This window comes from Myotis yumanensis, unplaced genomic scaffold (assembly GCF_028538775.1).
Source record: "Myotis yumanensis isolate MYYU_CA2020_CCGP unplaced genomic scaffold, mMyoYum1.0.hap1 SCAF_2, whole genome shotgun sequence".
NCBI classification, from domain to species: Eukaryota; Metazoa; Chordata; class Mammalia; order Chiroptera; family Vespertilionidae; genus Myotis; species Myotis yumanensis.
The window spans coordinates 83131470-83159314 of record NW_027223753.1 but is presented as its reverse complement, the minus strand read 5'-3'; the positions used below and the strand labels follow the sequence as shown (position 1 = coordinate 83159314).

General features: G+C 44.1%; 1 protein-coding gene across 2 annotated transcripts; it reads right to left on the bottom strand.

The window, feature by feature from the left end:
* Positions 1–54: 54 nt before the first annotated feature.
* TBC1D7 (TBC1 domain family member 7) lies at positions 55–26383 on the bottom strand. Of its 2 annotated transcripts, XM_070405714.1 has the most exons (8): positions 26139–26383; positions 24705–24824; positions 23611–23691; positions 16897–17084; positions 13575–13712; positions 2531–2676; positions 1641–1770; positions 55–407 (listed from the first exon to the last, which is right to left on the bottom strand). In XM_070405714.1, exons 2-8 carry the CDS (start codon positions 24814–24816, stop codon positions 321–323), a joined length of 882 nt encoding a protein of 293 aa, XP_070261815.1. In that variant the 5' UTR covers positions 24817–24824; positions 26139–26383; the 3' UTR covers positions 55–320. The 2 variants fall into 2 exon arrangements, with proteins under 2 accessions (XP_070261815.1, XP_070261816.1); XM_070405715.1 differs by lacking the exon at positions 23611–23691.
* Between the last annotated feature and the right edge of the window lie 1462 nt (positions 26384–27845).

The window sequence follows — 27845 nt, the reverse complement described above, 5'->3', positions numbered from 1 at the left end:
TGTGGTCATGCACTGCTTGTTAAAGCACCTACCCGAGCCCCTCCCCCACCCCACCCCCCCCACACACACCATCCCCCCGCCTCCACTGAACTGCTTTAGAAACTCCAACCACCTCTAAATTGTATTCAGAGTGGAACTTCGCACATCTGTGTAACCAAAAGATGCTGCTCCACAGCACAGCACCCCAGGCATCTTAATTATATAATTTTACTGGAAAAGCAATTACACTTTGAGCACAAAGCAAGAATCCTGTTTCAATCGGCCCTTAGACCATCCCACAAAGAACACTTAGTGCAGGCCCAGCGGGCTGTCCACGGCATTCAGGCTGAATGTACTGGGGTCCCACAGTGTTTGTGCCACAAGTCGATGGCCTTGCTCACAATTGCATCTGAGCTGTCCTGGGGAATCTGTGAACAAGCAAACCAGTTTCCGTGAGGTTTCAGTGCTTATAACTTCATCTCCTTCTCTCATTGGGCATAAACCTTACTGCCACAGGAGTTCTCACTGGCTTCCAGAAAGTGATCGCATAAAAGGCTGCTGATGGGATCTCTGCTTCACAGGCCACCTGAGGACATGCTAAGGAACTCAGACGGCCTGGCTCAAATCCTGCACTGCCCACCGAACCGTGTGCACCTGGCCAGGTTACCTAAGCTACGTGGGTTCAGATCCTATCTCTAAAATGGGGAAGATGGTAGCCCACTCCATAGGGCTGTTACAGGATTACATAAAATAATCCATGAAAAACACTTACCACAGCCCTGGCACTATTAGCCATTAATTATTATAATGTGAGTAATTTATTCAACACACATGCATGTGGTACTTATCATTTATCGGATCAGTGGTCAAATGGTAGTACTGACTGATAAAAATAAAAGAACAGATTTTGGATCCAGTGAAATTCCTCCAGGCATAAGCCTCCTCACTTCTGCCTCTTGCCTGGTTAAAGGTCTTCTGAGATACACAGAGGGAAAAGCTGATTCCTTTCCAGCGGTTCTCAACCTGTGGGTCGAGACCCCTTTGGCGGTCGAACGACCCTTTCACAGGGGTCACCTAAGACCATCCTGCATATCAGATATTTACATTACGATTCATAATAGTAGCAACATTACAGTTATGAAATAGCAACAAAAATAATTTTATGGTTGGGTCACAACATGAGGAACTGTATTTAAAGGGCCAGAAGGTTGAGAACCACTGCTTTAGACCCTTCCCAACACGCACTAAGTTTACACGTAAGCACATTAACAAACCCAACTGGGATTCCAACAGCGATGGTAACAGAAACTAAAGGGCTTACAAAATCCCCCAAACACCAGGACTCCTTTTCCATTAGCGAGGATGACTCATTCTAAAGTGACAGGTCTCACCTCTCCCTTTCCTCACAAGCCTCCCAGCAGCCCCATGAGCAGAGTGTCACAGTGACAGTCTCGCTGCTCAGACCATTGTCCCCCAAACAGGGGATGCAAACTATAATCCACTGATGAACTGTAAGCTACACGGTTTCAAGGAGAAATCTGTTTCTTATAATGTAAAAATATACTGTGTTATTTCCGAGATAATTTAATGAATAGGAAAATCCGGCTTGTAAACGGACTTCCTTTCTGGATTCAAAATGAAATAAAATGAAGCATACTTACATTTTCCAGAAACTTTGTTATCTTCTCTGAATTGTTCAGTGCCATTACTTTTAGTTTAAAGGTTAATAAAATTTCCACTGCTACAAAAACTAGGATCTTACAGGATCCACTTACAACTTTATCCCAAACCCTAAAAAATGAAGAGATGTACAATCAAATTAGGTGAGGTTAAAATTTGTTTACCTAGACATCTCAAATTACAAAATTAAATCAAAACACTCTTTTTTAAGTATAAGCTTCACAGAAGAGCTATAAAATAATTACTCTGATAATTCCTACATCTCTTAAAGTTGGTACTGCACTCTATGCTTAGTTATGTATTGTCCTGAAACGCTCTCTGTATTGCCTCTTCGCTCTCTGTATTGCCTCTTCGCAGCTACAGTATAACTAACACCTTGGAGGGGAAGGGCCAGGTCTCCAAAATAACCAGAATGACATGTCTGAAACTAGTGCTTTCATTAAACTTAGGGACACTGTGTTTGAGTCTCAACTCTTGACTGCCTTCAGCCACTTTCACGATGTCATGATGAAACTAAAAAATACCAGTATTTTCTCTTGATTAGGACTCACCACACTCCTGGAAAAAAAAGGCTGTGCCATTATAAACTCCTGGAGATGGTTTCAGATGTAAATATTATACATCATCTGACATATTGAGGGCTCTCAATTTTTATAATTATATATTCTAATATTTATAATGTTTGTTACTATTAAATTAATATTAATATTATTGTATGTATAACAAAATAATGTGTTATGTTAGCTGCTAGAGAAGTTAGCTTTAAATTACTGTGTTGTTCTAGAGCTAATTTATATGGTGAGGGATGATCACATGAAAACCAGGATTCTTCTCCGACTCCAGCTTCAGTATGTTTGAAAGAAATACTTGCCTCTGTAAACTGGATTCGGGCAAGCACCCCGCGAAGCACCTCTTGAACCAGAGATCGTAAGGCAGTCTGGACACTGCAGAACACATCTTCAGGTGGCTCAGCAGCCTGCTATCCTCCAGATTCAAGTACTGTTCAAAAGCCTTTGGCTAGTGATGAAACAGGAAGAGATTATGCACTTCCCGTGACATAACATTACCCACTCTTACAGCCTATGAAGAAAAAATGTACATGATGAATGCAAGCAAGTGCTAGGAACCAAAATTTCAGAATAATCCAAGTCACTGGTGATGCAGCGCTTCCCAAGTCAGCATATCCGGAGCCACTACCCATCGGACTGAGGGGTTTCCCAGGACAGTCCCAGGCAAAGGAAACAGCTGGTCACCCTAATGTCATTTGCCCTAACCAGATTCAACGGCCTAAGGCAAAAGTCCAAAGCAAAATTCAATTGTTCTGGGAGCTTTGATAGGACCTTGATATTCCTGGCTGCTCTAGGAAAAGGGGGAGAGGGAGAGGGGAGGACCAGAGAAACAGAATGGGAATGAAGTGGGAGCGAGAACTAGAAAGAATCAGAAAAAGAGCTGGAGATGAAAAGGGCCCATGGGTCACTGACCACACACATGTGCTGAGTGCCACTGTGCACCATGCCAAGGAGGTCCACCCACCAGGAATGTCCAGAGGAGGAGCTCTGTACCCAACAAAACGTGCGTGAGAACTCTGTCATCAGAGGAATACCGCAGGGGGATCACAGTACCTGGATTGGTAGCCTCTCCCATTGGTAGCCTCTCCCAGCAGCCAACTCTAGAAGATGGAGAGGCTAACAAAGCCAGCTCCCAGACCAGGCCCCATCCGTCTGGCCCACGCTGCTCTATTTAAGGTCCACTGGCTACCAATGGGCCGTAAAGGCTAAACCCTAAAGTCTATACTCCCTATCTGGAAAAGCACAACCTTATCACCAAGTGCATGCAAATGTTTATTTTACTAAATACCTGTATATGCTTTTGCCAAAGAGGTGATTCAAAACCCCGGTGTGTCCATTATAACCAGACACAGCTACATAAAGGGAATAAAAGAAAAGATAAGGTCACAACCCTGCCTTTGAGGAGCTTATAGAGCCCAGGAAAGAGGTAACCAGAACACACTGTAATAAAGCTGTGATGGGGATCACCACAGGATGTGGGCACAACCAGCTGGGAATCCTGACTCAGGCTTTAGAAGCCAAGAACAGTTTCCCTGGGAGCTGACATCTGAGCTGGCCCACAGAGTGCACAGGAGCTCACCAAGTGGGGCCACGCATTAATATCTGGTCCAGTTCTCCCCTCTCTCGTTTAGAGGACCTCTAACCTTTTCTGTTTATCCACCTTACCTCTCCTACTTAACATTTCCTAGACTTTCTCAAGAACACCCCACGCAGCTCCCCAAACCAGGAGCTTTTCTCTAAGTACAAATTGTCAGAGGGCTCCTGCGCTAGCCTTTCACCTCTGAAACTCTATTCTAGAATTTTGGTAGGTCATGCCAGTGGCGTGTAGGTATGCTTTTTCCACAAAGTGACATGGGTGAAAACACACACACAAACACATTTATATATTATGTCTCACAGCAAAGAAAATTTCTTCTTTGGGCTGGCAATACAAATAACAAACAAAATATAGATGAGTGAAGATCTAAAACTATTTATTGTCTTTTTCCCTATTAGACTATAAGCTCAGAGAAAGCAGGGGCTGTGTCTGTTTTGCTCACTGCTAGTTCTCCAGTATCTCAAACATTACTTGGCATAATAAGTACTCAATATATTCAATGAATAAATAAATATTGGAATTAAATGAAATTTTGAAATATATTAATCAACATCTTGATAATAACTCAATGTACATCTTTTAGCCAGTCTTAAATTCTTCTAAAGTATATTTTCTGATTTATAATATATGCTTATTATAAGAAATCTTGAACATACAGGAGAGAATAGCCCTAACCAGTATGGCTCAGCAGTTAGAGCGTCAGCTTGTGGACTGAAGGGTCCTCGGTTCAATTCTAGTCAAGGGCAGGCTCAATCCCAGGCCCCAGTTGGGGCCTGTGTGGGAGGTAACCAATCGATGTGAGTCTCACATTGGTGTTTCTCTCTTTCTGTTTCTCCCCCTCCCTTCCACTCTCTCTAAAGATCAATGGAAAGAATATCCTTTCCATTGTGAGGATTAATAAAACAAAACACAAAAAAAGGAAAATACAGGAAAGAATAAGGAAGGACATAAAGATCACCTATGGTCACACTCCCCAAAGATAACTAGTGATAATATTGAGGTTGTACAGCATTCATTTGTTTTCCTATATACATTACATACACGCTTTTCTTTTATCAGTTGAACTCACTCTGAACATATAATTCAGAATTTTGCTCTTTGTATTCAACATACTGTGGGCATTTTCCCAGATTAACAAACAACCTTAAAGGGTGAGTACCCTAAGTAAAGAGAACTTCTAAAAATAGAAAAGAAAAAAGCCACAAATTATATAGAAAAAAATGCAAATGGCTCTTACCCATATGAAAAGATGCTCCATGTTGTTAATAAAAGAAATGCAACCTAAAACTACACTGAGGTATTGTTTCTCACCTATCAGATTGGCAAAAATGGCACACCATGTTGGCAAGCTGTGGGAAACAGCCATGCTCATCCATTAGTCATGAGGATGCAAAAGAGTGTAAGCTTTATTAGGAGGAATATGAATATTTCTAGCAAAATAACATATGATCAGTCAATCCATTTCTAGGGAATCTATTCCAAAAGTATACTGGCATATATATGAAAAGATGTACACATAAAACTATTATCTGTAACAGTGGCTGCCAACCTTTCAGACCTCACAGACCACCGGTTGCCAACCACTGACCTATAACATTGTATCATAGTAAAAGACAGGAAACACCCCAAGTAGCCAGCAATAGAGGATGGGTTGAATAAACAAGCATATATACACACAATGGAGTAGTATGTAGCCATGAAGAGGAATAAGGAATGTCTCTCTATACTATTATGGCATGACTTCCAGTATATATCAAGTGAAAACAGCAGGATGAAGAAAAATGGGTATCATGTGCTACTGCTAATTCTAAGGAAGAGGGTGAACAGAAATTACATATAAGCTTTTTTTTTTTTTTTTTAGTGGAAGGAGATAATGTTTATATTACCTGAAATTTTAGTACTTAGCAAATGGTAGATGTGATTATTCTATTTTACATATAATAGGTTTAGGTTATTTACAATGTTTCTATGACCCTAAATTCTTACTTTATGGAGAAAATACAGCAAACCTCATCAATAGAAGGCAAAACCAGGCCAAAAAGAAACTTAACTACCCTGAGAGGAATTTATATTAAACTTAGATACCTACCCACCCATCTACCCAACCATGCATCCATCCACTCACCCCTTCATCTATTCATCTAGCAGCTAGTCAGTGAACCCCTGCTGTATGCTTAGGGCCCATGTCAGGCACTTGGGTTGCAGTACAAGCAAGACAGTTTTCCCACTTTCATTTGTGTGTGAATTTTGTAATATAAATGTGGAGACATAAAGCATTAAAGCAAGTCAAATGTTTCAGTGAACAAGTTTCAGCAGTTCAACTTCATAACAATATAAATAAACCTGTTAAATTTCTTTGTACAATGCCAGCATTTGGATTTTTTTTTAAACAAGTAAATTTCTTACTGAGGTCAACTAAAATAACAAAACTGCTTTTTAATCTTCAGGTTAGAAAGAGCTTCCTAAATAAGATACAAAAAACAAGAGAGAGATATTGACAAATCTAATTGTATCAAAACTTAAAATCTTTGTACAACAGACAGTGAGAAAATATTTTCAACATGTATAACAGACAAAGGATAAACATCCAGAGTTATCGTTAACTCTTACAAATGAAAAAGGACTCAAACAATGTATTAAAAAGGTGGATAGCTCTCTCTGCTTCCTGCTGCTGTGTCGGCAAGGTGGGGGAGCCGAGCTAGCTCGAATAAAGACTCTTATGCTTTTGCATCGGACATGGCTGGCTCCCTGATGTGGTTTCTTGGGGATCCTGAAATCTGGGCATAACATTTGGGGGCTCGTCCGGGATTCCCAAGACCATCCAGGGACCCCCAGTTCGAAGAGTCTGACTGGCCGCGGTAAGTGTCTGTGTGTTGTGTATTCTGTTCTGTGTGATATATGTTATCTCTAAGGGACTCATCCTGTATCTGGAGGAATGGCTTCTAGATTGTACTCACCATCAAAACTCGGACTGGCTAAAGGTTAGAATCTGGCCTATCTTTTAAAAAAGGTAGAAGAGAAGCATTCCTAGGCAGTTTTCTACTGCCTCTGTTCAGGGACTTGTTCTGTATCTGTTCTGTGTGAGCTCACTTCTGGAATCTGTGCCTGAGGGGTCTAGGACGGACGCGCCCGTGAACGACCACAGGCGGGGGAGAGTTAGAAGACGTTCTGCTCCCCACGAGGGATGGGTATTCCCCTCATGAGAGATGTGTATTCCTCTCGCGGATTTGGAGGGATGTGTATTCCCCTCATGAGAGATGTGTATTCCTCTCGCGGATTTGGAGGGATGTGTATTCCCCTCATGAGAGATGTGTATTCCTCTCGCGGATTTGAGACAAGGCGGGTCGTTCCCGCCGGTTTGGCGTAATGCCATCGCCTGTTGCTTCCATGGAGTTGAAAGGCTGTTCTTTGGGCCTCTGTTTGTCTGTGCCTGTTTCTCTGTTTTCTGTGGACTTACTGGACGGATGTTATGGGACAGACTCAGACTGCTCCTTTGGGTATTGTGATTGATCATTTCAAGGAGACTGGGGGAGGCTGTAGAGCTCCCTCAGGAGTTGGGAAGTTGTTATTGTTTAAACTCTGAGTGAATGTCTGGTGAAAGTGTGTGAGTGTGGAGGGAGGGGGCCTGCCCTCTCCCCTCCTTTGTGTGGCTCCACGACTTCGGTCAGGTGGGCATCTGAGTGAGGATCTGTGAAAACAGGTCACCCCCTCCCCAAGTAAATGCGTCTGGGATTTCTGTGCACGTGTAGAGAGAAAAGCTGGCTTAAAACTAATGCGCGCACTGTCCGATTTTGGATAGAGTTTTGAGCTAGAGTCTCTTTGCAGATGTGCAGGAGGGAGCCCAAGACTGATCATTTACCCAAAGAAAAAAACGGATGCTAGCTAGATTCTAGACTGATTGAGAAATGCTGAATATTTTGACTTGCCAGGTAAAAGTTTAAGGTTCGGATTGAATTGGGAAAAATTGTGTTATTGTGGTAACTAAATGCCTTTGCTTATTGGTACAGCCACCATTTTGGGCTGCAAGACTTGGCAGCTGCCATGTTGGCCGCATGGTTTGCCGCTCCCCTGGGGGCCGCCATCTTGAAACAGCAAAGGCCCCTCCCTCTGATTTAGTCAGGGGTGGAGCTTTAAGGCGGAGTTTTATGGGGCAGAAGTAAGCTTGCCTCGCAGATTTATTTTTAAGCTGATCTCTTAAATCTAGAAAACCCTGCTTTCCTTAACCTAAGGACAATCAAAGGTTATGTCAAAGTCTTTAAAAGGGACTGATAGCAGTAATCCAATTTCTAAAAGTCAGATAGAGACTGTGGTTTCATGCTGATATTCAAGGGCATATTTTTCCTTTGCCTGGGAGGGACAGTGCAGCTGTCCCAGGGTCGGGAGGGCTCCAGCTAACTTGCAACTCAGTGTTTGGGAGACGCAGGATATGCCTAAGTTTAACATAGGTTACCCAAGGACTCTAGATAATGTGTTTACCCACAGCTGTGGTTTGGATTGCATGCTGTCTCTGCTTCTGTAAATTAATCTGTCCTTATTGCTTAAATATGTATCCTTGTTGTTAAATTTGAATGTATTGTTAATCTGAGGAATGTTAATTATTTACATGTCACCTAAAAATTAAGGCTAAAAGTTTTAACTAACTGAAAAGTATGGCTTTGGTGTGATGGGAGGAAAGAAATTTTGAATGGATGGTAGGCCAGTAAGCTGGAACTGGTCACTGGTGGTGGATTGTGAGAAGGGCTGGACACTGCCTAACTTCTCCTTCCTTGGTACCCCTGAAACATCAGAGGGTACTTTTGGCCTTGGTTTTCTTGGTTTCTGGTTTTGAATTTGTTTGTTTGTTTGTGATGAAAACCGTTTCTATCTGAATGAGACATAGGTCAAGAATCCTGTCCTGGAATGTGGGAAAGGGAAGACCCCCACATCTGTTCCTGTCAGGCCCCCATCAGGGGATTTGGGCGATGTTCCTGTTATCAGCTCAAGAGCCCAAGACTGTAAAAATACTTGTTCACTGAAAAGGTGTAAGTGTAAATGTTTATTTGATGTTTGTAAGCATCTCTGTTTGTTTGCTGGGAACTTTGATTTGCTATGTGATATTCTGTGCTGGGTTGGGATTTTGGAATTCTGGGGTAAATTTACAAGGTATCTGTGGCTTTTCTAGTCTGATTGGGACATTTAAGGATGGGGCTCACAGTTCCTCAGGACAGAGATTTCATGGGCCCTTCCCCCTGCCTGTGAAAGGAAGGCAACGGGCTCTAGAATCTGTACGAGGCCAGCCCAACCCCAACTCCTCCTTATCAGCACAGACCAGGAGATTGGGTCTACAGCAGAAGGCACCGCCAGGAGACCCTCGAGCCACGTTGGAAGGGTCCCTACACTGTGGTGCTGACGACCCCCACCTCTCTCAAGGTAGACGGCGTCGCGACCTGGGTCCATCTGTGATCCGGGAAGACTTCGTCACCAAATGCAGATCGAGATCAACGCAACCCGCTCAAGCTCAAGCTACGGCATGCTCGACCTGCCTGATGCTGGTAACATTGCTCGCGATCACTCCTGCTACTGGGAGCCCCCACAATACTGTGTAATAGACTGAGATGATGCCTGCATCTTCATGGACATGGCTCCAAAGAGACAAGGATAATTCATAGGAAGGTCAAGAATAGACTTTAGTAGGATTTGGCTGCCTGAAGCGGCCATGATGCCAATATTATGTTTCACTGTATTGATATGTTATATTGACCTTTGATTCTTTTGCAGGTTTAAATGTATGTTGGCTGTCCTGGAAGGGAACTATGTGGGGTGACCCCCAAAAGTAAAGGGTGCCTAGCTGCCAAGAGGGCAGGTGCCCATCAGGTTTTGGTCTCTGTTGAGAGACAGTTGATAGTTGGCAGCCTGTGTACTGCTTGCAGGCCTTTGTGACGATGCCCATGTCAGGGGTAGTAAGCTGGAAAAGGCCTGCTTAGAATAGAAGTTCTAAGGCATGGTTATGCATAGAAAGAAAGTTTAATGCCAACAATTAAAAGGAATTGGCAAGGAAAGTCAGAAAATCTTAGAGTAGATCAGTATGTCTTTCTTCTTATGTAATTCCTCCGAAATTTGGCAATGCTAACATCAGGACATTTCTTTGCATAGATTCAATAAGACCGGTTTTATTAACGGAAAACTTTGACTGGAGTATCATGTTTTAAAGAGCCCTGTCTGAGCTCTAAAGACTTGAAGCCAGTAAGAATGCCATGAAGAAAGCCTGGTATCCTGCTTGGAAGCCCTGAAGATGGCTGGCGCTGGAGTGTCAGGCCGATGCCCTACCATCACTGGCGGTTGGTAAGAGTAGAAGGGGAGCAGTAAAGATGCTTCTGCATCCCTGCGGAACCCCCACACACTCTGGGCCGCAACAAGTAGGAGGGCTACTGAGATGGGCCTTAAAGCCTGGAGCGTGGGCTCAGGTGGAGTTGCTACAGGTGAGGGATTCACCTAACTCAGCAGATACTGCAGGCGGGCCTGATGGCAGCTGGGTGGCGTGGCTTCCTGGCCCTAAGGGGCACATTAAGATTCAACCATGAGATTCCAGCAAAGGTAATCAGTTACCATTCTTGTTGTGTTTATGCAAACATAATCTTAACTTGGCTTTTTGATAGCCATGGAGGAATTTTAAGAAGAAAAATCCTATTTTAATAGAACTTGTTAAAGCTAAAATGGTTTCTTTCCCTTCCACCAGACCATTTGTTAAGTTATGCCCAGTACGGGCCTCTAGCAACGGTGGAATAGAAATGCAGTCCGTCTCATGATTGAGCCGGAAGTTCCAAGACAAAGGGGGGAATGAAAGGGCGAGGGCTAGGCCCTCCACCTTGCCCCAGGGTAAGGGCTAGGCCCTCCACCTTGCCCCAGGGTAAGGGCTATGCCCTCCACCTTGCCCCAGGGTAAGGGCTAGGCCCTCCATCTTGCCCCAGGGTAAGTGCTCCATCTTACCTTGGCCACGTGTTTGGCAAGGAGCTTCTTCCCGGAAGTCTAAGCCTCTGCTAGCCACACCCAGGAACAAGACACCGACTTGTGCCTGGCCAATCAGCAGAGCACAGTCCTTTCTCCTCCCCTTACTCCAACTCTCCCTATATAACCAGTCTCCACACAGAGTTATCTCTCTCTGATTCCTGCTGCTGTGTCGGCAAGGTGGGGGAGCCGAGCTAGCTCGAATAAAGACTCTTATGCTTTTGCATCAGAAAAAAAAAAAAAAGTGGATAAATAAAAATGACTAGTAGATATTTAAAGCTGCTCAACTTCACTAGAAAATGAGGATATGCAAATTAAAATGGGTACCATTTCACTATCAGATTAACAAAAATTTAGGAGATAGATACTATCAAGTACTGTCAGTGGAGTGGAAAACAGGAAATCTCATAATCTCTTGGAGGAAGCAAAACTGGGTTGGTGAGCAAACTGGCAGTTAAAATTTTAAATGTGTCTCTCCTTCAAGTGCACACCCCCCTTATAGGTAACCCATCCTAGAGAAACACGCACGGACATACACAAAGGAACATGGATAAGGGCATGTTGAAGGTCAGCATGGACCTATTATGTTAAATTATGGCAAATTCCTAACAAGAAATACTATGAGGAAATAAAAAAAACACTGGTTCTAAATGAGTAGCTCTCAACCAAAGCCAAGCTTCAGAATCACCTGGAGCTTTTGAAAAATTACAATTCTGGGGCCCCACCTCCAGAGAGTCTGGCTTAATTGGTCTGCATAGAGGAAATTTTTAAAAGCTCCCATATGGTACTAATAGGAATTCAGGGCTGAAAACTGCTGACCTATCTGTACTAACTTGAAAAGCCTCCAAGACATTAAATTAAAAATAAAGTGTAGGGCCTTGGCCCACATGTGGCTGAGTTGGCTGAGCGTCATCCCACACACCAAGAGATCGCAGGTTCAATTATCTGTCAGAGCACATGCCTGGGTTGAGGCCTCGATCCCCAAGGGGGCATGCAGGAGGCAGCTGACATGCTACCCCCTCACATCAATGTTTCTCTCTCTCTCTTTCCCTTCCTCTATTACTAAAAATCAGTAATAAAAACATATTTAAATAAATAAATAAATTGCAGGGTTATATGAGCAGTGTGGTCATATTTATGTTTTTAAAAATATTTATACTAGTATATCTAAAAATATGTATCATTATATGTATGGATATGCACATATGCACACACACTCATCCATCCTAATGTACATAAAATAGTGTAGAAGAATACACATCAAACTGATAACAGGGTTTACTTCTTAGAAAATGGGGGATGAGGAGGTACTGTCACATATCTATGGGAACACAGGATTCATTTGGATTGTTTAATGCTTCAAGAATATATCTGTCTATTACCTGTGTTATCAAAAATAAAAGATGAATTTTTAAACAGAACCTTTCAAAATGTTACTGAATTTACTCCAATAATAAGAAAGAAGGCTAATTAAATCGTGGAATAATTTGGACATCTTGATTTAATGAGGCAACATTATATTTTCAGATGCTCCAATGCCATGCTTAAATTATTTTCATTGTAATAAACTAAATGAATTAAATTTTAAGATTCTAAAAATCATATTTTACTTAAATATTTAAAACCCTCTCTTGTACAGTACTCTCCAGAGCTGAAGGCTTGGCCAGCTGCCCTGCTGACTGACTAAGTTGGAGCAGTGAGCCACAGGGCTCATCCTTAGTGCCCCTCCTCGGGCCCTGCAACCCAATGTCACAGTGGCTGCTTCAACAGAACTTTCAAATAAAACTCAATGATTAAAAAAAAAAAAAAAGAAAGACGGATTCATTTTTATAATGAGAGAAATAAGGAAAGAAACGACAAAGAGAATGTCAAAGGCCCACTGGCTTAGGCGGATGAAGTAAACGCCATCGGGTTCTCTGGATTCCCAAGTGAGAGTACAGCAGACAGAATCCTGTGTTAATGGGAGGTCCCAGTGGGTCCAGTTAAGTAAAAGCACATTTCCCAGCCTCCGCTGCAGATGGGCGGCCAGGCAACACTGTCCTCCACTGACTGACATGCAGCAGGAAAGTCTGTTACGGAAGGACAGGCCTGACTACCTTGCCCCTTGTGTTCCTGTGCTTTTTTCTTCAACTTGCCCTTGTTGCCTGCCTAGATGTCACCACTGTCTCTACAGCATCCACCTGGTGAGCCCAAGAAGAAGGATCACACCTGAGCACGCTGCAGCAGGCAGAAGCCTGGGTCCCTACTGAAACTGTGGTGCTGGGATGCCAGCTCTGAAACGCCTTGCCTCTGCACTTCTCATTTCAGGAAACAAAACAATAAGCCTTCTGTTTTGGGGTCTTCCTATTATGTGCAGCCAAACTTAAACCTTACCTCATACACAGGGAAAATTCTAGATAAAGCCAGTGGATTCTAGACCAGCATTAAGTAATACTATAGAGCAGGAGTGGACAAACTATGACCCGCAGCAGCCAAATCCAGCCATGACCTTTCCTTTATGTGGTGCCCTCGGCTGCTTCTGTGTGACAACAGCAGAGCTGAATGACTGCAGTAGAGACACAGAGACCATCTGGCTCGCCAAGCTGGAAAGCGTTACTACCTGGCCTTTTATAGAAAACATGTGCTGACTCCTGCTAGAGGGGGTCTGCTCCTAATTGCAGCAGCACCAAGAGGTTAGAGCATTTCCCTAAGGTTCCCAGTACCACTGCTCACCCACCTCTCCCTTCCCTCCCCTCCCCACCAACAGCCAAAAAAGCGTCCCTCACCAGCTGGGGTAAGGAGTCCCGGTACTTGTTGTTTAACTGGTTCACAAAGCATCGGGTGATCCAGTAACAGTCGACACTATCTTCCACCATCTCTTCCATGGCCTTAGCAATGGCAAGAAACACTTCATCTTCTGGCTTCTGAAAGATGAATAATAAATCGCAAGAGGGAGGGAGCAGAAGGGAGGAATAAATATTTCTTTGATAAAAATGAGAATTTACCCTCTAAACTTTGAAGAGGCTGCATTAATAAGTCAAAGTGGAACCAAAAAGCACCCATCCTTCACTAAAGAGAGGAGCAAGGAGGAGGTGAGAATGAGCGACCACAGAAATAAGTCTATGGGAACGTGTGCTACTGATGAGCATCCAGGCTCGGGCTGCACTCAGATGTTTTCCAGCTTCTACTGCAGTGATGGCGAACCTATGACACCGGTGTCAAAGGTGACATGCGAACTCATTTTTTTGGTTGATTTTTTTTTTGTTAAATGGCATTTAAATATATAAAATAAATATCAAAAATATAAATATTTGTTTTACTATGGTTGCAAATATCAAAAAATTTCTGTATGTGACACGGCACCAGAGTTAAGTTAGGGTTTTTCAAAATGCTGACACGCCGAACTCAAAAGGTTCACCATCACTGTTCTACCGCCAAGGCTGGCGCTGCTTCTCTTCACCCTAAAACATTCTCAGTGCTGAGGAGCATTTCTTTCACAACAACGTGTTACACAGCACACATAATAACTGGAGACATTTGTCAATAAGGTAATTTCCAAAAACTGACTGACTTGGAAAGGACTAAGAAAGCATTGTCTTTATTTCAAAGTGTTCACACAGTCCTGCAGAATTTTGTTCTATCTTTAAGCACCGAAAACGTTAAAATGTCCCTCAAATCAGCATGTTAGGATTCAGAAGAATGGTACTTCTCAAACTTTCGTGTCAAGACTCAGAACATGAAAGTAAACCCTCAAGGAAACTTCAACAACAAAAAATCTTATAAAGTGAAATCTGTTGAAAATCTATTGTTTCCAAACACCGTATCTTACATGAAAATACATTTTCATCTAGGATTTAAGAGCTGAGTGATTTTAATGCTAAAAAAGAAACTAAAAGTATCTTTCTATTCTCCTAAGAAGTTCCAAGTTAAATCAAAATTCCTATTCTAATAAAAGTACTTCATTTTAGGCCTTCTTTCAACCTATTAATATTCTACTAGTACACAGGTGTGTGTGAATATGTACGTGAATGTGTGTGTACACACACATATTTCCTTGCACCTGCTGAGAGAGCCTAGAAGCAATGATACACTAGGAAGAATGACCGTATCTAGTGCCCTATTCTTGGTTTCTAAATACCACACTCCATGGGGATGGGAGTGGCTGATTCCAGGTCCAACACAGGGAAAGCACAAGATGAACCTGGAATATCTCTTTGTACCAGAAAGTAAGAAAATGCTCAAAATGATGGGACTTGTCAAAAAGACATAAAAATATACTGATATAAATAAATAAGCAAGGGAGAGGGGAAAACCTTCCTTATAAACGAATAAAGGAGTCAGAAAATCACTATTTGGCCATCTGCAAAATTGTTTCAAGCAAGAATCATAAGTGATTGGATATTTACATAGTATGAAACTTTCTTCCCAGAAGTTACTTATTAATCATAATGGGAAAAATAGTAACTTTACATTGGAGAAAGCTGGCAGACACCACCTTAACCAAGTGAACAAAGTTAGCAGCAACAGTACTAAGTATCATACTCCTGCCAAAAATGCAAAACCAGATTTTAATCATGAGGAAACATCAGACAAACCCAAACTGAGCAATGCTCTACTGCCCAGTAGTCTTAAAAAATGCCAGGGTTATGAAAGTTTGTACAAAGAAAGACAGAGGAACTGTCCCAGATTAAAGGGGACTAAGAAGACATGGAAATAAACATAAAGTGTGATCCCAGACTGGATCCAGGGCCAGAAGAAGGACATCAGTGGGACAATCAGCACAATGTCAGTAATGCCCACCAAGGAGTTGACAGTGCTGTGTCAATGTTGATTTTCTGGTTTTGATAATTATACTACAGTACATGAGATGTAACATTTGAGGTGATAGACGAAGGTATATGGGAACACTAGACTATTTTTACAACTTTTTCTATGTTTAAAATGATTTCCAAATGAATAGTTAAAACATTAAAAATTTTAAAATCAACAAATCAAAATTAGTGGGTAAAAGTTTGATAGGAAAGTTTGAAAAGGTTCTGAATTAAAACTTTTACTGTTTGTTTTAATAAAGCACATTATTGGAACACAGGGTCAAATGTGAATGAAGTGAGTAGATGTTTATATTGTATCAATGTCAACTTCTTGGTTAGCTAGGGGAGTGTTCTTATCTTTAGGAAGTATACACTGAAGAAATCTGAAGTAATGCAATATCATGTTTGTATCTTATTCTCAAACTAGAGGCCCGGTGCACGAATTCGTGCACGGGTGGGGTCCAGCCTGCCCGCTCCGATCGGGGTTGGGGGAGGGGGACTGATCAGGGGTGAGGCCAGCCAGGGGAGGGGCTGCAGGAAGTTGGCCAGCCAGCCCCGCCCTCTGTTTGAACTCCTGGTTAAACTCTCAGTTGAAGGAACAATTTGCATATTAGCCTTTTATTAGATAGGATGGTTTAGAAAAAATATCCTATATAATTAAAGGCTAATATGCAAATCGACCAAATAGCAGAAGGACAGTTCACTATGATGCACAGTGACCACCAGGGAGCAGACGCTCAATGCAGGAGCTGTCCCCTGGTGGTCAGTGCGCTCCCACAAGGGGAATGCCACTCAGCCAGAAGCCCTGAGTTGGGCTCACGGCTGGCGAGCACAGCAGTGGTGGCGGGAGCCTCTCCCACCTCTGCGGCAGCACTGAGGATGTCGGACTGCCCTCAAGGGCTCCTGGACTGTGAGAGGGCACAGGCTGGGCTGATAGACCACCCCCTGCGAGTGCACAAATTTTGTGCACTGAGCCTCTAGTGTATACATATAAAGGAAAAATGACAAAGCAAATGTTCAAAATTGTAGATGACTGGGGAACATGGGTAAAGAGTATATGGGAATTCTTGATAGTATTCTTGCAACTTCTCTATGTTTGAAATTACTTCAAAATAAAACATAGTATCTAAAATAATTAGGCAGATGGAGTCAGATGAATGTTGGGAAAAGATGTGTTGCTTTTAGTTTACAGACAAAGGGGACCCATTGAAAGTTTCTAAGGCAAAACATGATGCAATCTCTGGCAAGATGGGACAGTGTAGAGTCGAGCTAAGTGTCGAACAAACATATCACTAACCAGTGGGAAGGAGGGACTTCGAGGCAACTTTCCAGACTCCAGCTGATACATGCGGAGATAGACTTCAACCTGAGGTGTGGCATCACTGACAAAGCGAACGACTTTCAGGGCATGAAGGACATCCGAGTACTGCCCCTTACGATACATCATCACCTGGGTGTGTGACTCATGGTGTGGAGGCAGGATCCCTATACAGAGATCCAGAAAAAATAAAGGACAAAATATTGAGATACCAATCCAAATCCCTCCTCCATTAAAGAGAATCCTGGAAGAAGCCGCCCATCACAATTAAACTAAAACTCACACAAGTATTTACCATATAGATTCTCTTTTAGAAATTTTCACTATAAAAGAATTTTAAATACCCTCAATATTTGAATGGCAACTGTATAAAAGAGAAATGAAATGGCATCATAAAGCCCTTGAATAAACGTGTCATCTAAATTCAAGATAATAACCATATTAATTACAAGATAATAACCACCCTATATAATAAAAGCCTAGGTGGCATCGCGTGATGTCATCACAAGATGGCCACCATAAGATGGTCGCCCTCACATTGTCACAAGATGGTCACCACAAGATGGCCAGCAGGAGAGGGCAGTTGGGGGTGAGATCAGGCCGGCAGGGGAGGGCAGTTGGAGGCGAGATCAGGCCGGCAGGGGAGGGAAGCTGGGGGCCATCAGGCCAGCAGGGGAGGGCAGTTGGGGGTGACCAGGCCTGCAGGGCAGGACAGTTGAGGGCGATCGCGCCAGCAGGGGAGAGCAGTTGGGGGCGATCAGGCTGGCAGGCATTAGCGATTAGGGGCAATCAGGAAGGCAGGCAGGTGAGCAGTTAGGAGCCAGCAGTCCTGGATTGTGAGAAGGATGTTCGAGTGCCGGTGATTCAGACATCCCCCAAGGGGTCCCAGATTGGAGAGGGTACAGGCCGGACTGAGGGACACCGCCCCCCCCCCCCCCCCCCCCCGTGCACGAATTTCATGCACCAGGCCTCTAGTATCAATTATAATAATGATTTAATTCAATTACAGCTGCCAGCCTCGACAACCCTGAGCTCCTGGAGGCCCGTCCAGTTTTCCCACTTGGCCCATGCTATGGACTGGCTTGTGTCCCCTCAAATTCATATGTGGAAGCCCTAACCCCTAACGTGACTATATTTGGAAAGACGGCCTATAAGAAGGTAAAGTTAAATGAGTTTACAAGGGTAGAGCCCTAATCCAATAGGGATAGCGCCTTCTAAGAAAAGGAAGAAATACCAGAGCACTCTTATGCTCTGCCATGTGAAGACAGTGACATGGCATGAAACTTTCTCCCCGGTGTTCCATGTCACAGGTGGCCATCGGAAGCCAGGAAGTGAGCTTCACCAGGAATCAAATCAGTTAGCACCGTGGTCTTGGACTTCCAAGCCTCTAAAACCAGGAGAATATAAATTGTTTAAGCCACTCAGTCTGTAGCATTCTGTTATGTCAGCACTAGCTGACAATATAGCCCCCTTCATCTCAGAACCACCAATTACCCATCAAATACTTCTCTCCCCAACAACTGAAACTTGCTCACAATGCATCCTACCTTCAGGACCACAGAAATCTCTAATCTGCACTGGCAACACCACCATACATTACATTCTGATGCCATTTTATACTTATTAACTCACTTAAAGATAGCTTTGGAGCAAAAACCATGTGCTTTTTTTTAACAAATGGCATGGAGAAAACAGAGTGGAAAGAACACAGAAGGTCTAAGCCAAGGGGTGGGCAAACTTTTTGACTCGAGGGCCACAATGGGTTCTTAAACTGGACCGGAGGGCAGGAACAAAAGCATGGATGGAGTGTTTGTGTGAACTAATATAAATTCAAAGAAAATATCATTACATAAAAGGGTTCGGTTGTGTTTTTTTTTTTAGTTTTATTCATTTCAAACGGGCAGGATCCGGCCCGCGGGCCGTAGTTTGCCCACGGCTGGTCTAGCCCCAGGTCTAACAGCAGGACTCTGAGGAACATCAGCCTGGGCCCTTGTTCCCTCACCTATCAGGGGTGGGCAATGGGAGGGGTAAGCATTTCACCAAACAAGCTTTGCAGGACACTAGCTCCTAGAGTCTGCACGAGAAAAGGGTGCCGTGGTCAAATAGATTTGGAAAGTGATGACAATGAATTTTCAAGGTTCTAAATTTTGCTATAAAGAAAAACATGTTATTTTATTTATTCCAGCCCCATTAAACTTAACCAAATGGTATAGCAGCACAGACTATGGAGTCAAAGTTTCTGGGTTTGAATTCTAGCTCTACAATTAACTGGTGGGTGACCATCAGCAACTCATTTGATCTCTTTTCACTTTTTCAGCGGAAAAATGGGAATCATAATAGCTTTCTCAAACAGCTGTTGTGATGAATAAAAATATCTATATACATAAAGCACTTAGAAAGGTAGTAGAAGTGTTAGCTAGTACACCTAACTATGGATCACTCTTTGGTACAAAATGCTGCACATCCAGTGTTCTAAAGAACATTCTGGGAAACAAAAGTTGGATGAGCTTTAAGGACTCTAGCTAACATGATGCTATGTTAATTCTACAACCAAACTTGCTTAAATGTTCTTTTCCTGACATAAATCTTTATTTACCTTAGCTATGGGGCTCTGTGCCAGGCTTCCAGAAAAGCCAGAGAAATACACTAAAATGTCCTCCAAATCTGGACTAAAACAGTACAGATTAAATAGGTGTAATTAAATCCTTATCATACTACTAGAGGCAGCACAATGTTCTATGTCAAACCTCACATTTGTTTTCTAAGACCTAGTCCTAGAAAGTCTTTTCCTGATATTTACCTAAAACAATATCATGTGTGGAGGGCTGCTGGCTACCACATTCGGGGGTTTTTTAAATATCCTCGGCTAGACCCAGAGCGCAGGCAGAGCCACGCCCTGGGGGTGGTCCTAGTCAAGAGGCTAGGTCGCCACTCAGTCTGACCTTCCCACCCAGGTGCTAAGGGGGATGGATCCTATTAACTCAGGGCCCACCCAGATGTGATGTAACTTCCTGTTACTTCGAATATATATATTAAATTTACTTCCGGTGCTGTGCATCTGTCTGTCTATCCCTCCATCAGAGGGCAGACGCCACACCCAGACCCAGCTTATTCTATTTTTGTGTCCTGTCACTTTCATTTCTAAATCCCCAGCACCTCTACTTAAAAGAACCGGTTCACGTCTCTCTCTCTCTCCATGCTGGACGCAGAGAAGGGAGCCCCCGCAACAATCATGAAGTGGGCATGACAAGGTCCCTGAGTAATCCACAGCCTATGTAGGAGGAGTCAGCCTGTCTCTTACACAGCGTGGCAGCCCTAAATCCCCAGGGCCTCTACCACAAAAATAACAACAAAGACTTGCCTGAGAAAGATAGGTGGGGAAACACAGGTGAGGAATAAGCCAGATAGCCTGGCACTTGGGAAGTGTCACAAAGTACAACTGTGCCTCTCCCATTAATCCACTGTCATTATCCTATCTAATAAAAGAGAAACATGGTAATTAGCATACGACCGCTACCCTTCCCACTGGCTAATCAGGGCGATATGCAAATTAACTACCAGCCAAGATGGCGGCCGGCAGCCAGGCAGCTGGAAGCGAACATGAGGCTTGCTTGCTTCAGTGAAGGAGGATTCCAACGTTCCCCGCCTGCCTTGCTGGCCTCTGAGTGGCAGTTTGAAACATTGTAACAAATATAGAAGCTAAACAAAACCCCAGAAACCAGCTTTCAGCCAGCTGGGATCTCAGAGCTGGAGATGATACAGTGTTTCAATTATAGAACCGAAACAAACCAGATACCTGCTTTCAGCAGCAGAGGCCTTGGCCCAGAATAAAAAAAAAAAGAAAAAAGGAGCGGTGGGGAGCTTCAGTCACCCACCAGCCTGAAAAGAGCCCTCAGCCCCTCACCGACTGGCCAGGCACCCCAGTGGGGACCCCCACCCTGAAGGGTGTGTGATCAGCTGCAAACAGCCATCATCCTCTCATCCAGGCTGGCCAGGCACCCCAGTGGGGACCCCCACCCTGATCCAGGACACCCTTCACGGCAAACCAGCCAGCCCATACCCATGCACCAGGCCTCTATCCTATATAGCAAAAGGGTAATATGCCTCCCAGCACTGGGATCAGCGGAGCCACAAGGCCTCCCGGCACCGGGATCAGCGTGACAGGGGGCAGCGCCCAAACCCCCTGATCTCCCTGCGGCTCTGTGTGTGACAGGGGACAGGGCCACAACCTCCCTATCCGCCCTGCTCTGTTCGTGACAGGGGAAGGTGCCCCAACCCCCTGATCAGCCCTGCTCTGTGCCTGATAGGGGGGAGCTCCCCAACCCCCTGATCACCCTGCGGCTCTGTGTGTGACAGGGTGCAGCGCCCCAACCCCCCTGCCCCACGGGCCCTGCTCTGTGTGTGATGGGGTAGAGCCATAACCTCCCCATCGGCCCTGCCCTGAGTGTGAGAGTGGCAGCGCCCCAACTCCCTGATCCGCCCTGCTATGTGCGTGACAGGGGGGAGCTCCCCAACCACCTGATCGACCCTGTTCTGTGCGTGACAGGGTACGGAGCCCCAACCCCCCTGATTGGCCCTGCTCTATGTGTGTGTGACAGGGGGTGGCGCCGCAACCTCCCCATCGACCCTGCCTTGAGTGTGACAGGGGGCGGTGCCCTAACCCCCCAATCAGCCCTACCCTGAGCGTGACTGAGGGTGGCATAGCAACCTCCTGATCCGCCCTGCTCTGTGCATGACAGGGGGCAGCGCCCCAACTCCCCAATCGGCCCTGCTCTGAGCCTGACCAGGGGCTGCACCTAGGGAATGGCCCTGCCCTCTGCCACCCGAGAGCAGGCCTAAGCCAGCAGGTCGTTATCTCCCGAGGGGTCCCAGACTGCGAGGGCATAGGCCGGGCTGAGGGACCCCCCCTCCCCCCCAAGTGCACAAATTTTTGTGCACCGGGCCTCTAGTTCTATATAATAAAAGGCTAATATGCAAATAGACCGAATGGCAGAACGACCGGTCACTATGACATGCACTGACCACAGGGGGAGTGCCGCTCAGCCAGAAGCCCGGAGGGCCTAAGCTGTCAGTCGGACATCCTCCGAGGGCTCCCGGAATGCGGGAGGGCACAGGCCTGGCTGAGGGACTCCCCGCACTGCCAACCTCAAGTGCACAAATTTCGTGCACCAGGCCTCTAGTTAGACACATAATATTTCCCAACAGAAATAGATAATATCTACACTGTCACCTAAAAAGTATCCTTATTTGGATGACTACTGGAAACACTAAGATTTAAGAAAAATGCTGGGGGGAAACTAAAATAGCTGTCAACCATTTTCTAGATTTCAACTACACAGTGACCTACTAGAAATATAAGTACAAAGATGCATAATAAAAGTCATTATGCAGTGCTTTCTGAAATGGTTTGTAGCTGAAACCGGTTTGGCTCAGTGGATAGAGTGTCGGCCTGCGGACTGAGGGGTCCCGGGTTCGATTCCGGTCAAGGGCATGTGCCTGGGTTGCGGGCACATCCCCAGTGGGGAGTGTGCAGGAGGCAGCTGATCGATGTTTCTCTCTCATCGATGTTTCTAGCTCTCTATCTCTCTCCCTTCCTCTCTGTGAAAAATCAATAAAATATATTTTTAAAAAAAAAGAAAAGAAATGGTTTGTAGTCAGACTTGGGACTAAGAATTGCCAAGGCCTGAAAATACAGTACATTTTTTAAAGACAAGGTCTGTAATCTATCCTACCTTCAAATGGGCTCTACACACCTGAACTCAAAACCTAGCTTTGCTACTGAGAGGTTATAAGGCCTTAGACTAGTTATTTAGCCTCACATCCTTTTCTCCAAGTGCAAAATGGGGATACTGATATTTAACTCACAGGGAAATTCTAGGATTGCTCGAATTTTTTTTTTTTTAAAAGAATAGCCCACCAATTTCCAGAGAGAGAGGAACATCAATGTGAGGGTGTGACACTGATCACTTGCCTCCCGCACACCCTGAACTGAAGATCCAGCCAGCAACCCATACATGCGCCCTGGCTAGGAATCAAACCTGCAACCTCCTGGTGCACAGGACAACACCTAACCAACTGAGCCACACAGGCCAGTCAATTTTTTTTTTTTAAGAAAGGAAAGGAGGGTGGTATGTATTTCAGCAGGCTCAGCAATTAAAGAAAAAAAGACCTTGGCTAAAAGGGATAATGTCAGTCACTTCTGGAACCTGATATACTTTTCCTTCCACAGAAACTGAGCAAGGTCCGTTTTCCTTCTTTAGCCACTCATCACTGGAATTGAATTCCTTTGGGCTTCTAACAAGTATACATCTATGACTAGGAATCACAGAAATGACAAACTGATTGCTAAAACCTAAAAGTCAATTTAGCAAAAAATGAGGCCTAGCTAAGTCTTTCCCAAGGTTACCCAGTTGACAGCAAAGCCTAAACCAATTAGTTCTCCCAGTACAATGCTCTTCCCCCACCTTGTCTCAGGAACATACTTTACTTTCCCTGCTATCATTAATAAACTGACACTCAGGAGTAATATTTAATGTTTTCCCATTGAAGCCACCTCCTTAAAGGCAATCATAGTGAGCAGGAACTCAGTCTCCTAAGATTAGGCCCAATATTCAGTAACTTTTCCTTTTTTCTGACTGATTCAATGACAAATGAACATTTTTGAAGATAAATTTCTAATTCTTGGTCTCATACCTAGAAGCACCTTCCATACCAATGCACGGTACATAGACGGGAGAGGAAACCTTTGACTAAAAGTACAAAGTTTCTCAATATCTAAAGGAAGAAAAAACACAATAGTTAGAAGCTTTCTGTGCATTTCATTGTTTACACATTAAAGTATTGTAAGAAAGGGGTTCCACCAACTGTCTTACTATACTTTGTTTTTAATTACTTAAAAACGATTAGTGTTTCACAGCATAGGAAATACATTTTGCATATATTACTACATTTACAATAACATTAGCAGTAGTAACCATTTATACAATTTATTTCATTTAATTCACCTTGCAAACTTGTTAGCTAGTTCTTGTTTTAAAGATGCAAAAAACTGAAGCTCAAAGCAGTTAAGCCACTTGACTGAGTTAACAGCAAGTGAGTGGCATAGTCAGCCCTCAAATCCCACATTTTTCCGTAAAGCACACTCAACTGGTCCTGGATCTAAATTCCCCTGTTTGTCAAATGAGAATGACAATACCAGACATGCTTAAGGCACAGACTGTCTAGCCAGGATCAAAGATCAGGTGGGAAATGTTTTTGAAACTTTAAAAGCATGTAAAGTACTATTTTTAACTATGGTTCAGTTTATTTTACTTTAGTCAACCACAGAACAGACCTTATTATTACTGGCCTGGAAGAAACGAAAATGTTAATACATAATACAGTCTCAGTATTTCCATAAAGGAAAATCATGGCAAGAGCTGTTGTAAATGTACCCAGAAGCTATGATGACACCTCTGAAAATTGAGAAAAGAAAATATATGGGTCTAATATGAGAAAAAAATATTGATTTCTTAAGAGGCCTTTCAAAACCATCTAACTCTGTCTCAGTAGAAATATAAACTTGAAAAATCCATAACTTCTTCATATATATATTTATATATATACATACATACACACACACACACACACACACACACACACACACACACACAAAATTCTGCAGTCATCTTATCACTAAAAAATACATCAAGTAACAAATACCTCTGGATGCCCTTCAGGTAACATTTATTTCAGAACATTTGGGATGACTGAGAAGCAGTAGGCTTAATTTTACTTATATAACTCACCCAAACGGTCATCTTTTAGGAGAATCTCTAATGATTTCTTTTCTTCAACTCCACGAAAACCCACTTTCTCATAATACACTGAACGAAAGTTTCTCTGAGAATCCTCAGTCATGTTTCATTCTTGGAGAAGGGGGGAGGGAGGGAGTTTAGAAGCAAAGAAGGAAGAATTAAAATTTTTCAATGATTTTCTCCAACTTTTCAGTGAATCTGATATAATAAACTGCCTGCCCTTGCATGGGACTCAATATTAAATCTTTCCTTTCACACAACTCTAACACCACCTCACCTATGCACCTTGGCCAAAAACCAAGACATAAAACCAGCATCCTCTGAGTTGCTAAAATAGATGGCACAAGGTTCAAGCCTTAGGGATCCTATTTTACTTATGAGAGCACCTAGCCATACCACATGTTCAAAGAAAAAAATGAAATAGGAAGACAAGATGTCATACAAAAGGTGTTACCAAACAGTATACACTATGATTCTGTTCTTGTTTTATAAAACTATGCATTTAAAAATTAGACTGTATTCTGAAATGTTAGCAATGGTTATCTTTAAGTAGTGGAATTCCAGATGATGTTAAATTTTCTTTTGCTTAGCTGTGTTTTCTAAAACGGGCATTTTGTAAAATGGAAAAACTAAGTTATAAAAAGTAAAAAGTTACAAGTCCCTCACTTAGTTTTCCTTTAAACACAATTCTACCAAAGGTAATTATCAAAATTCAAAACCCATAAAGCTTAACAGCATTAAATCATAAACCTGAAGAGGGGCAGGAATGTAGCTGGGTGATAAATTATGGCATAAAGTTGGAGACAGAATAACAATTTATAATCTGTCTTCAGAACTCAAAAAGTTTAATAGTCTTAGGTTCTTTCACAATAACCTTCATAGGTTGATGGCAAGTCATCAGGAAAAGGTCAAATTAGGTTGCTGTTTTACGAATATAGTGGATGTAATGCATTTTCCATAAAAGTATTGTACTGCCCAACCCAAATGCTTGAAGTGTGAGTGCAAAAAAGAACATAATCCTCAGGTTTCAGAAATTCTGGCACAGGAGGCTTGAGTTGCACACAGCCAAGGTCTTCCTTATAAAAAAGATATGCTGAGTCAATGCAATCACAGGAAAGATTAGGATTCGCTTAAAATGAGAAAGAGGGTTCCGAGCTTTGGGGACCAAATATTCTTTTAAGGACAAAATTCCAAAGCATTAAAACCCTCATTGAATTTCGGGGTTTATTTAAAAGAAGCATCCAAACAGCTACACGGCGATACGTGTCTGCTGTCCACAGAAACCAGCCTCAGACTGCACCACAGCAAAGGCGTCTTGCGTCCTCTTGGAGGAAATACTGCAAATTGCATCCCGCCCTCGGCCGTGCAGCCGACGGCCCAGGAGGCACCTGCCTAAGACCCCGCCCCATCTCCAAGGCGCTTCACCTCCTGTGATGGAAACCCGGGTGCAGACCAGGTGGTCCGGGGGAGGCCGCGGAAGCCAGGCCAGGGGCGCTGACCGGCGGGCGGGCAGGCAGGCGACGTGGGGGCCGGCCTGGGGACCCGGGCGGCGCTAGCGGGCCCGCGGGGCGGAGGGAAACCGCGGGGCACCAGCGCCCGGCGCGGCCCAACCAGGAAACAGCCCCCAGCCGCCGCCTTCGCCGCCGCCACCGACACCGCCCTCGGCGGACGTGACGTCACTCAGCCGACGGTCGGTGCCGAGAGTGCGCGTGCGCGGAGAGCGTGCGCAGAAGCTGCCCCCTGGCGGTGCGGGGGCTCTGAGACGCCCAGCGCCGGACACGTGGGAGAGCGAAGGTAGCCAGTGTTCCCCGCCCCGAACACCCGTCCTCTCGCTCCCCGGGGCCACTCGTAACCGGGGATCACCTGTCCTGGCTGCCCCAGCGGTGCGTGCCCGGGGTGCTCTCCCCGCCCTGGCCCCCCAGGTGCTTGTCTGGACGCGACCGCCGCACCCCAGGACGGTACGCATCGAGCTAAGCTGTCTGGTGGAGGACCCGTTTTGTTTTCTTTCTTTTCTTATGGTGTGTGGAAATAAATGAAGACCAACCCCAAACGCAAAGGCACTTTATTCAGAGCTGCTATCCCCTCGCCTGCATTTTGGCAGCGACTCAAAGGCTGGCAGAGGAGTGGGAGGGGCTGACGGTGGAAAGAAGGGAAGGCGCCCAGCCAGCCTGGCGCGGTTGAGCTTGGACCTGTGAACCAGGTGGTCCCGGTTCTAGTCCCCGTCAGGGCACATGTCCCGGTTGCGACCCCCATCCCCACTGTGGGGCCTGCAGGAGGCAGCTGATCGAGGATTCTCTATCATCATTGATGTTTCTATCTCTCCCTCTCCCTTCCTTTCTGAAATCAATAGAAATACATGTTTTAAAAGAACGAAAGGAGGAAGGGAAGGCTTCAGGCGTGCCTTCAGTGGAGGCTGTTGGCACAGGGAAGCTGTAGGCATAGAAGCAGGGCATCCTCTGTCATTGGCTAGCCATGTCTGGCTTTCTCTGCTTGATTCTAAACTGGAAACAGGGACAACAAATCGGGCAGCTGTGAGTTCTTAATCTTGTTCTGGCCATTTGGGGCCACCTGCCAGAGAAGTTACTGTTTAGCTTCCTGGGTTGGTACTAGAGCTGGCAATCTGGCTTTCTGAAAGTCTAAGGCTGCCTTCCCAGGCTGATTATCGTAGATAAGAGGTGGTTTTTCTAGGCAGGTTGCTGCTTCAGGCTGTGGGTCAGAGTTCTGTACATTCAGCCTCTCAAGTAAAACACTATAAAAAATAAGTTATATGAATAATGAAGTTTAAAAACACAATATACTAACCATAAGCCCCAATTTATTAGCTTCAGCAGACATAAAATTACTCTTTAACATGGCTATTAAAATTTAGAAATACTTTTAAATTTTTTTTGCTTACCTTGTTACCAACTGGCACTAGTTCTGAAACATTCCTCCGAGCAGCACTGCCTGAGTGGGTTTTTAAACCACTGAGATTTAAAAGGAATCCCCTAGAGCAGCGGTTCTCAACCTGTGGGTCGTGACCCATTTGGGGGTCGAACGATCCTTTCACAGGGGTCTCCTAAGACCACCAGAAAACACATATTGAATATATAATTACATATTGTTTTTGTGATTAATCACTATGTTTTAATT

Coding starts and splice junctions, on each gene's coding strand:
- TBC1D7 (XM_070405714.1), bottom strand. CDS start 24,816: ATGACTGAGGATTCTCAGAGAAACTTTCGTTCAGTGTATTATGAGAAA. Junction 23,692..24,704: donor CCTAAAAGATGACCGTTTGG/GTGAGTTATATA, acceptor TTCTTCCTTTAG/ATATTGAGAAACTTTGTACT. Junction 2,677..13,574: donor GGGACTCCTTACCCCAGCTG/GTGAGGGACGCT, acceptor TTTCATCACTAG/CCAAAGGCTTTTGAACAGTA.